The sequence below is a fragment of the Pongo abelii genome, chromosome 18 (genome assembly GCF_028885655.2).
Source record: "Pongo abelii isolate AG06213 chromosome 18, NHGRI_mPonAbe1-v2.0_pri, whole genome shotgun sequence".
NCBI classification, from domain to species: Eukaryota; Metazoa; Chordata; class Mammalia; order Primates; family Hominidae; genus Pongo; species Pongo abelii.
The window spans coordinates 81,370,655-81,383,453 of record NC_072003.2 but is presented as its reverse complement, the minus strand read 5'-3'; the positions used below and the strand labels follow the sequence as shown (position 1 = coordinate 81,383,453).

The window sequence follows — 12,799 nt, the reverse complement described above, 5'->3', positions numbered from 1 at the left end:
AAGTGATTGCCCCACCTCAGCCTCCCAAAGCGCTGGAATTACAGGCATGAGCCACCGCACCCAGCCTCATTTTCATTATTATTATTTTTTATTTTTATTTATTTTGAGACGGAGTCTCGCTCTGTTGCCCAGGCTGGAGTGCAGTGGCGCGATCTCGGCTCACTGCAAGCTCCGCCTCCCAGGTTCACGCCATTTTCCAGCCTCAGGCTCCTGAGTAGCTGGGACTACAGGCCCCTGCTGTCTAGCTATTCATCTATGGACCAGAAAGCATGAGTATGCCTGTATCCCTTTTTTGGTAGAGCAGGCTGCATTTACATTTGTGTCAAGCAGAGCAACACTTCCTGCTCTTTAAAAAAGAAAGAAAACCCATAATCAAGCTGAAACTACCTCTCCCTGCCTCGGTCACATGGCCTTTGCCTTCCCCGCTATGTGACTCAATCCTTGTCTTGACATTAAGATGTTCCTTTCAGTCCATTTTTATACCTGTATTATCTACTTAGCTGTATGTTGGAAGCAGTTTTATGTGCAGTTTTTAAATGTGTGTAAATGGTGTCACTGGGTAGCACCCAGTTCTGTATTTTCCCTTTTCTCACACGATATTGTGTAAATGTATCCGTGTTACATATATGGGCTCTGTTCCACTCCACTTTACCTCCTTATACTATTCCGTCTTACAAATATCCCGCATTTTATCTATATGTCTCTCTACTAATTTATACCATTTCACTCTTCTCTTTGCTGTGTGTGTGTGTCTGGCTGCTTTCACTCAACTTGTATTTGTGTGATCCATCCATGCAGTTACTGTAGTTGCAGCTCAGTCATTTGTCATTACTGTATGGTGCTCCATTGTAGAAATGCGCATTTGTATGTGTGTGTCAACTCTTCCGTAGATGGATATTTAAGGCTCTTTTCAGTTTTTGCCTATTGTGAATAACAGTACTATGAACACTCTGTATATGTCTTTTGGTGTGCATATATATGCTTCAGTATTAGGTATATATTTAGGAGTGGAATTGATGGGTTGCAGGGTGTGTATATGTTTAATTTCAGCAGAGAGTGTCATATATTTTTTACAATGTAGTTTTGTACTAATTTACACAAGTGTGCCAGGTGCTCTACATTCTTGCTAACACATTAGGCTTTTAATTTTTGCCACTCTAGTAAGTGTGTAGTGGTATCTCATGGTTCTAATTTTCATTTTTCCCACAGGAATAATGACTGAACTTTTTCCTACACATTATCAGCCCTTTGGATATACTCTTGTGAGGTGCTTATTCATGAAATATGCCCCCTTTTTTTTTTTTCTTTTTTTTGAGATGGAGTCTGGCTCTGTCACCCAAGCTGGAGTGCAGTGGCGCAATCTCGGCTCACTGCAAGCTCTGCCTTCTGGGTTCACGCCATTCTCCTGCCTCAGCCTCCCGAGTAGCTGGGACTACAGGTGCCCGCCAGCACGCCGGAATGTGCCCCCTTTTCTCAAATGGATTGTCTTATTCTTATTGGCTTGGAAGGATGGAGTTATTTTTTGGCCGAGGTCTTTTGACAGATACATTATTGCAAATATCTCCCTCTGCTCTGTGGCTGGTCTTTTCTCTCTGTCTTCTTATTGTATCTTTTGATAAAGACCAGTTTTGAATTTTAGGGGAGTCAAATTTAGCAGTCTTCCTTCAGGGATACTGCTTTTGCAGTTTTGTTTAAGTAACCTTTCCCTACCCCAATGTTGTGAAGACCTTCTAGAAATATTGTTTTATCTTTCATATTTTGATCTATAATCTAACTGACTTGATTTTTGTGTGTGGAGTAAGATAGGAGTCAGATTTCACATCCATCAGCGATGCTGAAATAAATTTAATAGATATAAAACTGGTAAAACCAGTGATCAGTATCCACAAGGGAATGATCAATGGAATCTCCACAGTACACAGTTTGCATTTCTATGGACAGGAATAATTTGCATTATTCAGACAATAAAACGTGGAGAAACCGTATAAAATCAGATAATCTGGACAGCTAATAATCTATACTGTATGTATATATATATTGTTCTTTGAATTCTCCTTTAAACAAGCTGGAACATCTTACTGGTTCCTTTGTTAATTAATAAGATTTCCAATATACGTTCATTTTATATCTTTATGAGAGTTATGGTTGTATCCATTTAAAAAGTGGTCATTTGGCAGTTCTAATTTCATCTTTGCTTTTTACTATTCCTTGCTCATCTTCTAATGCAGAGGTTCATCATAGGCTATTATTAAATCTTTGGACCAGGGTAACTAATCCAACCACTGGGGGCTGGGGGTTGGGGGTCAGAGGTATGAGATACAACATGGCTTCCTGTGGACCAGGGATTGTTGGCAAGAAACGCAGTGATTGACAGTTCTAGGGAGCCTATCACTCAGCTGAGAAATATATAGGGACTTACTATAAGGTCCTTGCTCCTTCCAACACTAAGCATTCTTTCAAAACTGATAAATTGAAGAGCAATCAAGTATTAATCTTACAAACTTGAGTTTCAACACAGAGTGAGTTTTTGCTGAAGATAAACCTGTAACCTACAGAAACGTGGGATAAATAGGATAGTAAAACACATTTCAAAAAATAACTGTAACTCTCCCTATCTCATGACTAAATTATTTTGTGTGTGTGTATTTTATTTGGGAATATAAAAGGTGAATAGCTGCATAAATAGAAATTCAAATAAACTACTTCCAACAGGGTTTAAACTATTTGTTTAGCTTCTAAAATATTAACAAAATAATCTGAAATATGATGACTTTTGTAAGTGTTGCTTTTCTATAATAAAAGTGTTATGGGCTAAAAAAAAAAAAAAAAAAAGTTCTGGGCAGATTGCTATATTCATTCAGATAAAACTTTTATTTTTCAAAATGTGATACAGCTGTTTAATTTTCACATTAACAATAGCCAACATCTGTGTGAGTCATTCACTTAATTCTCTATGTACACAAAGCACATACTATTTATATAAAAAATAAATTAAGCTTTAATAATGAAACACAAGTTTACAAATGCAGCTTCTTAAGGCCTAATGAAAAATAAGAAATGTGGAAATTTCTGAGAGGCAGGATCACTGGAATCTGGCTCTTCAAAAAGAAAATATTTTGAAAATTAAAAACCAGGAACAAATTATTGAGTATTTTTAAATGCCAATTTTGTAATTCTGTATAATTCCAAATCTAATTATTAACTTTTTGTTGGTTAGAAGATAGCTTTTACGGTTGGGTTCAAAAAGTTAAATGTCACACAGGTTGAAGGTTAAGTTATTTTCCTTTTAAAGTTAAAAGGGTTGAGGCCCTTTTTAGCCATCCTTTTTGCTTCCAAATACAATTCATCACTTAGTGGCCCTAGACAAGCAATCTTAACATTTTATGCTCAGATACCTCTTAAGTGAATTTTGAAAATCTCTGTATCTTCTTGCACATTGCTATATTGACATCTAAAATTTCTCATTATAAATAGCTGCAAAGTGCTAGCATACCATAGACACTACATGTTTAAATAAAACTGTTGTATTCCTTTTTAAATTTAGCCCAGGAGGTTCTTAATATAAGTTATTTGATAGATACTATGATCTTTTTAAAAATTTTATCAACAGGGCCATTTTTTTATGATCAGTCTTACCTGGAACAAGGCAATTTTTAGTAGCAAGGAATGCCCCACTTTTCCTTTTACTCCTTGAATTTGTATTTTCATACCACTTCTCCCTCAAAATTTTAGCCTAATAAATTTTTGATTTTTATGTTATTTAATTCTATCTCTGTACCAAAAGTATTATATAGTAGCCTATAATCCTAAGGCTGTAAGCCTTTAAAATTTTCCTCTGGATTGAGCTGAATCAATAAACACATAGCACAAATTTCACTAAATTATTAAACATAGTAAAACTTCATTGGAAATGTATCACTTAACGAGATAAAGAGGGCTCTTCTCCACAATTATTTCATCTGTGTAGATTGATAACATCTTAAGATTGAGCCAAAGTTCATCATCGATTCTATTTTCCATTTTCAATTTCATTTATGGAGGGGTTGATCCTTGTTCACATAGATACATCAATGGGAACGGAAGCTTTATGATAGCAGAATCACTGAATTCTTCCAACCCCTTTGTAGTTACATGCTAAGAGACTCAGAAATCTACAGGCTGTTCCTCCCAGTTTGTTGAAAGCAAAAAATGTGGAACCACCAGAAAAACTTGGAAAATCCATTTGCAAAAGGATTTGTGCCCTGTTGATAAGTCTTTCACTTTCCAAATATCCACATTTTGAATTTTATACCTTGGGACATGCTCTACAATAAGACTAGAAGTGGAGAAAGCCATATCTTTTGTAAGCTGAGAAAAGGGCATTTTCTCAGGCAGATGAGTCTTAGAGAAGAATACAACAGGAAGATGAGGCTCTGAACACTGCTCCCCTGAGAGTACTGGAGTCTGTGTATTCCTTGGAAAGCTCTGGTATACTCCCAGGGGTAAGGCTAGCTTAATCTAAAGGCCACTGGCCGTGGCGACTTAAGTTTAGATTTTAACTAGGTCACAAATCATACGAAGTATTAGACCATGTTGCCCAGCTGCCTTCTTAATAGAGCAGTAGGTCTTCAAATGTGTTGCACTATAGATAAGTCCCAGGAGACACTTCTGGCAAAAAGATTCTGAGATCAAATTTGGAAAACAAGACCCTCTACACCTTTCACTCCTGCACATCTAGTCTCACAGCAGAAAAACTATTTATTTAGCTTTTATAACCTAAGTTTCCCAAACTCACAAGGCCTAACCAGCCTCCCCACTTTATTTTTCCATGTAATAACCAATATTCTAAATAATACACTTAGGAAAATGGTGAACAAAAACAATGTAATACATATGCAGTGGTGGTTTTGATCTATCAGTGCTGCTTCCATCTTTCAGAACGTGCCTGTTACTAGTCTTCTTGGCCTGGATTGGCTGTGCTTTAACAGTCTTGTAGGAAGCATATCTCAGCTAGATAGTGAAGTTATGTAGCATCAAATAGACTCTGGGAAGAGCCATCATACCATGTGTGCCTTTCCTGAGAGAATCAGTCCCTAACACCACCAAGAACCAGATGAACGTGTTACTCTGTCAAGGACAGGAGGAAAGAAGCGAAGCAAGTACTCTCTCGTGGTGGATTCCAGTTGTAGCACCAGGAGAAGGAGACAGTTTTAGGCAGAGGGTTCTTCCCAGCACCATTTATGTCATAATCCCCTGACTGCTCTTTGGTCATGCATGGGTTTTACACAGCAGCAGCTGGAGAGAGGCTTAGCTTCTGCTTCCTATGCCGCCATATGTCAATTTCTTTGATATGGTAGCAAAAAACCCATTTGGGCAGAAAGGGGATGCAGGCCTTAGCACTGTGGCTTTAAAGTAGAATGAAGTGAGGAGCTGAAAGGAGGTAATGACAGCAACACCTGAGCTCTGCTGTGTGGAAGTCATGACAGCTGAGAGGGGTTGGGGGAGACGCCAGGTGTAATAAACAGGTTCTGGTGGCTACCTGGCCAAAGGCTAATGGGGCCGTGGCTACAGAGTGCCTGCAGCGCTCATCCCAGTGCCTTTCTCACCTAGCCTTTCTGGAAAGTTGCTGTGAACATCTGCCACTAAGAGGAATGTTCTTTCTTCAGTTGCTGACTGCCAAATAAAATAGCAACTCTCAGTTGGAGGAGTAACTGGAATGATAGCACCAGATAACAGCCCTTCCTTGGCCAGACTGCTGTTCCCTGTATTCCTGGCTTCAAGCAAGGTAAATGCCTTTCTTTTAGGAGCTTGTGGATGGAGATGATTGATGAGAACCATAGCTTTTTATTTTTTTAACATCACACCCCCAAATCTTGGCACTGTATTTGGCATGTGGAGGTGATCAGTAAGTTTTTGTAGAGAGAAGGGACCAGAAGGGTCTTCTGGTCAGAGCCTGATTTGTTCTGCCCTGCTTTTCAGCAGTATATGCATGCTAAGCCCAGCATTTCAGGTAACAAGAGGAGGGCCAGATGGGTTTCTAGGGGCCAGTTCCATCCACATCAAGCATCAGGCTTACTGCTGGTTTGTTCTTCCCCACCACAGCCATTGCTTTTCACAGTTACACCCGTTTTCCCATCAGTTGTAAATTCACTCACTGAGAAGTTGTGACTCTACCAACCACCTCCCTTCCTAGCCCAGCACTCTCTTCTTTAAAAAGCCATATTACATCATTGGTCTGTATTAACATCTTAAGATACAGAGGTGTAAAGCCCTCGCCAGCCGCACATGTTGTCATGAACCAGGTAGATTTGCCCCAAGGGAGATGGCTGCATTTGAGATTTTCTGTAACACCCTAATGCTTAGCCCATTAAAGCTCAGCTTGCTACTCCAGAACACTGTGTAACCCAGAGACATTTCGCCATCAACCTAATTTTGTCTACCTCTTTGAAGCAGCAATTGACCTCTTGCCTGTGGAGAGCTGTGGACCAAGGGCCATTCCAGCAGCCTCCCAGCCAGTTCAGTAGGGCCATGAGGGACTAGTGGGGCCAGAGCCTCCCAGCAGCTGGCAGGGCCAGGGGCAAGTGAGAATCTACCCCTGCAGCAGGGCTCTGGTCTCTCTGATAGGCTTTTTAACACAAAGAGGCCCCAAGATTCCTACCTCCATCCCAGTAACTCTAGTCACAAAACAAGCTGTCACCATTAATTAGAAATTGTCTTAATGAACAGATCCCATCACTCAGCCATTTTCTTGTGGACTGCAGCAGGCAGCCGGTGGTAGTTAAAGTACATTGAACTGAGCAGGCTGCCTGTGGGTAGGGCTTCTCTTTGGGCCCTTATGGAATCATTTGCCTTTGAGTTAAAATCCTTTTCAGAATCTCATGAATAGTTTCTTACATTTCCGACTCATCTTCCATGGACATCAGTTACCTGGATCATTAGAGGTAGAATCTTCTTGGCCAGAAAAGAAATCCTGTTCACTGTACAGGTCGTGCAACAGAAGGCTTAACTGATCAAGGTTTTCATTGCTTTTATTCAATGAGGTTTGGAACATGAGAGGCCAAAAATGAGGAGCACATTTTGGGGAATCCCCTATAAAGAATATAAGTTAAGAAAGTTGTCCAAGATGAAAATAATAGGAAATTACCCCAACTCATGCCAGTTGGGTCTTCAGAAATGTCCTTGATGGCAGGCTTGAAGAAAAGATGTCACAGATTTAGCATCTTCCCAGAGTGTGAATAGGGCACATTCTCCTACATGCAAACACACATGCGCACACACACAATACCCTTACACACATACCCCAGCTTCTATGAGTAAAACTTGCTGTTGCTGACTCTCTTCTCTCTTAACCTGAAATAAAACAGATTTCACCATCAGCACTGGGGCATGAGAAATGGGCTACGTGCTGAACTCTGTAACATTTCTCTTTCCGTACATTTGCCAGTCATTCATAGCTGGATGGTATAGGGCTGAGTGTCAGAGAGGCAGACTCCAGGTTCCTGGTAAGACATTGAGACTCAGAGAGGTTAAATCTCCTCAATGGTAAAAAAGAGTAAGAGCTACTCTGCAGGCTGACATGAAGATTAAATGAGAATAATGTGAGTAAGGCAGGTGGCTACTATTAGGATTTTTGTCTGGATGATTCTTTCTTAGGATGTTTAGACATATTATGAAACACTTGGCAACCCCGGCCGCCCCATACCCCATTACATGCCTGTAGCACAACCAGAAGCATCCCTGTTGGGGGATCTTGACCCAATCTGGAGCCACTGGACTAGCCCGCTCTTGGGAACACAATAAGGACCCCTTAAAAGTCAGTGGTCATCATTTATTTTCACTATTAAATTGCAGTGTCCTTCTAGAGGAAACAGTTCTACTTAGGGGAAGTGGCAAGCGCCTAAGGTATTACTGTAGGTTAATTTCTAGAACAAAGAGAACTAGAGTCAAGGGTGCCAAAGGATTTTTTTTTTTTTTTTTTTTTTTTTTTTTTTTTTTTTTTTTTTGACGGAGTCTCCCTCTGTTGCCCAGGCTGGAGTGCAATGCTGTGATCTCGGGTCACTGCAACCTCTGCCTCCCAGGTTCAAACGATTCTCCTGCCTCAGCCTCCCAAGTAGCTGGGATTACAGGCGCCCACCACCACGCCCGGCTAATTTTTGTATTTTTACTAGAGACAGGGTTTCTCCATGTTGGGCACGCTGGTCTTGAACTCCTGACCTCAGGTGATCCAACCACCTCAGCCTCCCAAAGTGCTGGGATTACAGGCGTGAGCCATCATGCCTGGCCTGTGAGCCACCATGCCTGGCCAAGGATTTCTGAAGAAAGCCCCTGGTGCCAATATCACTATGTCTAGAGACCCCCAAAAGTTTGCAGGTGGAGGGGCTGACCTACCTCTTGTTGCATTTCTCCTGGTACAGCTGGAGCTGGTTCTCATTAACATTGAACTCTTTAACCAGGGCATCCCGGTTGGCATTGCGCAAGTTCTGGTGTGTGTCATACAGAAAGAGCTGGTTGTTCAATTCTTCTTGCCGCCTCCTCAGCTGGCGACAGGAGGAGTAAAGTTCCTCCTCACTTTCCTGGAGGATGCAGGGGAGAGAACAACCATGTGGTGACTACACCTTCCAAACCAAAATGTGAACGTGGCATCTCACAAGCATGCTCGAAGGGAGCATGGGGCAGAAGTTTTGCAACTTGGATCAGCCCAGAAGAGCCAGGGCCTATTTCAACCAAAGATAAAACACAATTATGTATTGTGTGGGAAGCAAGCAGTTTAAAAAGTGCTTGGTCTTTACACTGTTGCTTTATTGCAAAACATTGAAATAATGACTGCATTGCCTGTAGATCCTATTTCTTAATCTAACCCAGTTTTCCCTTGGTCTACATGTCACCTTCTGGCCTTTATCTGATGACAAAAGTGTCCAAGCAGCTGCACGCTTAAAGTGGAACCCAGCAGAGGAGAAAAAACAGCATGACATGAGAGCAAAAAGGCAGGCAGGAGGCAGATAATTTAAAATCTTTTAAGAGCCTTAAAAGGCAAGGTAACAAGCTGCAACGTGGATGAACCTTGAAAACATCATGCTAAGTGAAAGAGCCCAACTCTAAAAGATCGCATATCACACGATGCCATTTATATGAAGTGTCCAGAACTAGCAAAATCATAGAGACAAAGTAGATTAAAGGTCACCGGGGTCTGGGGGATGGAGTGAGTGGCAGCAGCTAACGAGCGTGAGATTTCTTTTTGGGTGTTGGATATGTTCTAAAATTGATTGTGGCTATGACTGTACAACACGTAACAGGCTATAAACCATTGAATTGTACACTTTAAATGAGTGATTATATGATATGTGGGTATATGAATTATCTCTCAAAGCTGTTATCCCAAAAAAGCCAAGGTATCATAAATTACATCTTGCAGAGATGGGCATGTGCCTCGCCTGTAGCCGGTAATGATTTCTACTTCCCCCACCAGTACCACCTCCAGGCACATGACCCAAGCAAGGCCAACTAGACGCATCCGTGGGACTTTCCTTGGTGCTCTTGGTAGAGTTTCTTTTCTTGGGATCAGCTGAAAGAGTGAGTGTGGTCCTGTCATGGCCACGTTGCTATTGTGTCAAGAAGTTGGGAATGTGCCAGAAAAAGAGGAAAACAGCCACTGAGTGAGCACAGAGATTCAGCCATGACTGAAACAAGACCTACCCCTAAACTTTTCAGTTGCAGGAACCAAAATAGTCCATTATGCTAGGGGAGAAAAAAAGATAAAAGCTACTCAGGGTAGGGAGTTTGGGTTCCAGTGCAGGGGGAGGATGAGGATGTTTCACCTCATCTGTTTCAGAGGATCACTGACTACTCTGTGAAGCTTGGCTTGGCAAGTCAATTGGCATTTCCCAATGGAATTCAAGTGAAAGACTCCTGTGCTACAAAAACGTCTGTCGAGGTGCACAAACAAGATCCTTTGTCATTTACTTTTAGAAAAACATGGACTCAGACCATACTCTGCAAGGTTTTTTTCCTCCTTTAATGACCTAACAAAACAGTCCCCAGGGTAATAGCTGGAACTGTGACTTTGGAGAAGGGGGAGAGAAGATGGTTTCCAGCTGTTTGCAAAGGTTGAAGAGTAAGCAGAGGTAAAATGGGCTGTCCTTGGTGATTAAGTGAATGTATCAAGTGAGGCATTGGGAAGAGTCAGTAATGACTTCACTTAGTAATGACTTTCCTCCCTATTAAGAATAAAGCATATTAAAAAGTCAAGAAACAATAGATGCTGGCGAGGCTGTGGAGAAATAGGAACACTTTTACACTGTTAGTGGGAATGAAAATTAGTTCAACCACTGTGGAAGAGAGTATGGTGGTTCCTCAAGGATCTAGAACCAGCAATACCATTTGACCCAGCCATCCCTTTACTGGGTATGTACCCAAAGGAATATAAATCATTCTATTATAAAGACCCATGCACATGTAAGTTTACTGCAGCACCATGTACAACAGCAAAGACATGGAACCAACCCAAATGCCCATCAATGATAGACTAGATAAAGAAAATGTGGTACATATGCACCATAGAATACTGTGCAGCCACAAAAATGAATGAGATAATGTCCTTTGCAGGGACATGGATGAAGCTGGTAGCCATCATCCTCAGCAAACTAACACAGGAATGGAAAACCAAATACCACATGTTCTCACTCATAAGTGGGAGTTGAACAGTGAGGACACAGGGAGGGGAACAACACACACCAGGGCTAGTTGGGTGGGGAATGCATGTGGGACTTACAACCTAGATGACAGGTTGATGAGTACAACAAACCACCATGGCACACGTATACCTATGTAACAAACCTACACGTTCTGCACTTGTATCCTGGAACTTAAAGTAAAATTTTACAGAATAAAGTTCAGAGAAAAGTTAAAAAAAGAAAAAGAATAAAGAATAAAGTCGGCGGGCACAGTGCCTCAGGCCTGTAATCCCCAGCACTTTGGGAGGCTGAGGTGGGAGGACTGCTTGACCAGGAGTTCAAGACCAGCCTGGGCAACATAGCGGAACCCTGTTACTATAAAAAATGAAAGAAATTAGCCAGGTATGGTGGCATACCCTGTACTCCCAGCTATTCAGGAGGCTGAGAGGGTAAGATCACATGATCCCAGGAGGTTAAGGCTGCAGTGAGCCACGATCATGCCACTGTACTCCAGCATGGGCAAGACAATGAGACCCTGTCTCAAAAAATAAAGCAAAATGAAAACCCCATTTAAGTCTTAATACTATACCATGAAAGGTCTCTCTTTCCATTGTCTGCACCTAGAAGAAAATGGCTTCTGTTGTTTTATTCTATATAATGAGTATTTGTTATCTGGGTACAAGTTCACAATTCACCTTTTCTATGAATGCTTCTGTAACTGCAGCCCTTTATCGCCTTTTCTGAGTGCCAAAATATTTGCAGCTATATTACATACTGTAGTCCTGGGTACACTGTATATATATGAGATATAATGCACATTCAGAAAAGAACATAAAAGATAGAAACAGTTTAGTGAATAACTACAGCAAATGAACCAGCCCTCTTGACTCGAGGAACCACCACTCTAGTCAAGAGAAAGCATTTTGTGATACTTATTTCCTGGATTTCTTTTGAGTCTGAGTTTTCACTTAAAAATTTAGTTTGTTTTATTAGAAAATAAAGGAAGCCTTTGGTAATAAAGTTTTACCTGGCCTGAGACAAAATCTTTATGGCATTCTCTGCCTTTAGTTTTCTTTTTTTTCCTGTTTGTTGGGGGGGAAAAATACACAAAAAATAAAGTTTTTCCCCCACCAATACCTTTTAAATTGTTTTATGTTAGAAGTTCAAGCTTACAAAAAAGGTACAGTAATAGTACAGTGTTCTCACACACCCCAACCACCTAGACTCCACAGTGTTAACATCTCGCACAACCACAGTACAAGTATCAAAACTAAGAAATTAATATTGGTGCAATACTAAAACTACAGATCTTATTCATATTTCACTGGGTTTTCTACCAACCTCCTTTTCCTGTTCCCACATCCAATCCGGGATCCCACAGAACCTTTAGTCATTGTGCTGCCTTAGTCTCCTACAATCTGTATGGTTTCCTTATTCCTCCCTCAGGACACTTTGGAAGAGTACTAGTCAGTTATTTTGTATGAATGTCCAGCAACTTTTATTGGTCTGGTGTCTTCTTATAATTTGTTTGAGGCGATGCAGTTTTGGCAAGAATGTCACAGAAGCAATGTACCCTTCTCAGCATCTCACATCAGGAAGTACGTGATTTCAACGTGCGTTATTCCAGGTGGTTGGTAACGTTGATCATCTGATCAAGATGGTGCCTGCAGGGTCTATCTGCTGTAAAGCTGCTATTTTTTTCTAATTGATAAACTTCTTGGAGGAAGACACTTTTGGGACAATGGAAATATATTTCTCCTCCAACTTTCATTTAGCATTCATCAGTAGGTCTTACTGCAGCAGTTAGTACTATGCTGTTTCAATAGTGATTTTCTAGTTCCCTCATTCCTTCTACATTTATTAATCAGAATTTGTTTGTAAGGAAGAGCTATCTCTTCTCTCTCATGTATTCATTCATTCACAGACATGTGGCTATTTCATTCCGCGTGCTAGAATCTGATATTATCATTATCATTATTTTGCTATGCAAATTGTTCCAGCTGTGGCCATTGGGAGCTCTACCTGGTTGGTTCCTAGGCCCCTTTGATGTGCTTCCACCATTTTTTCAGCATTTCTTTATTTACTGAAATGTTAAGATGCTCCAGGTCCTTTTTATATTTTATTTATCCCAAGTCTGGAAATCAACCAGT

General features: G+C 40.9%; 1 protein-coding gene across 2 annotated transcripts in view; it reads right to left on the bottom strand.

Moving 5' to 3' along the window:
- Positions 1-6,989: 6,989 nt before the first annotated feature.
- Positions 6,990-12,799, bottom strand: part of PLCG2 (phospholipase C gamma 2) — a 177,361-nt gene continuing 171,551 nt past the window's right edge. For both annotated transcript variants that reach the window (XM_024233949.3, XM_054534193.2), the window contains 2 exons: positions 8,368-8,552; positions 6,990-7,329 (listed from right to left, as the gene is read on the bottom strand). In XM_024233949.3, coding sequence (XP_024089717.1) covers positions 7,287-7,329; positions 8,368-8,552 — 228 coding nt within the window. In that variant the 3' untranslated portion in view covers positions 6,990-7,286. The remainder of the gene's footprint in view (positions 7,330-8,367; positions 8,553-12,799) is intronic.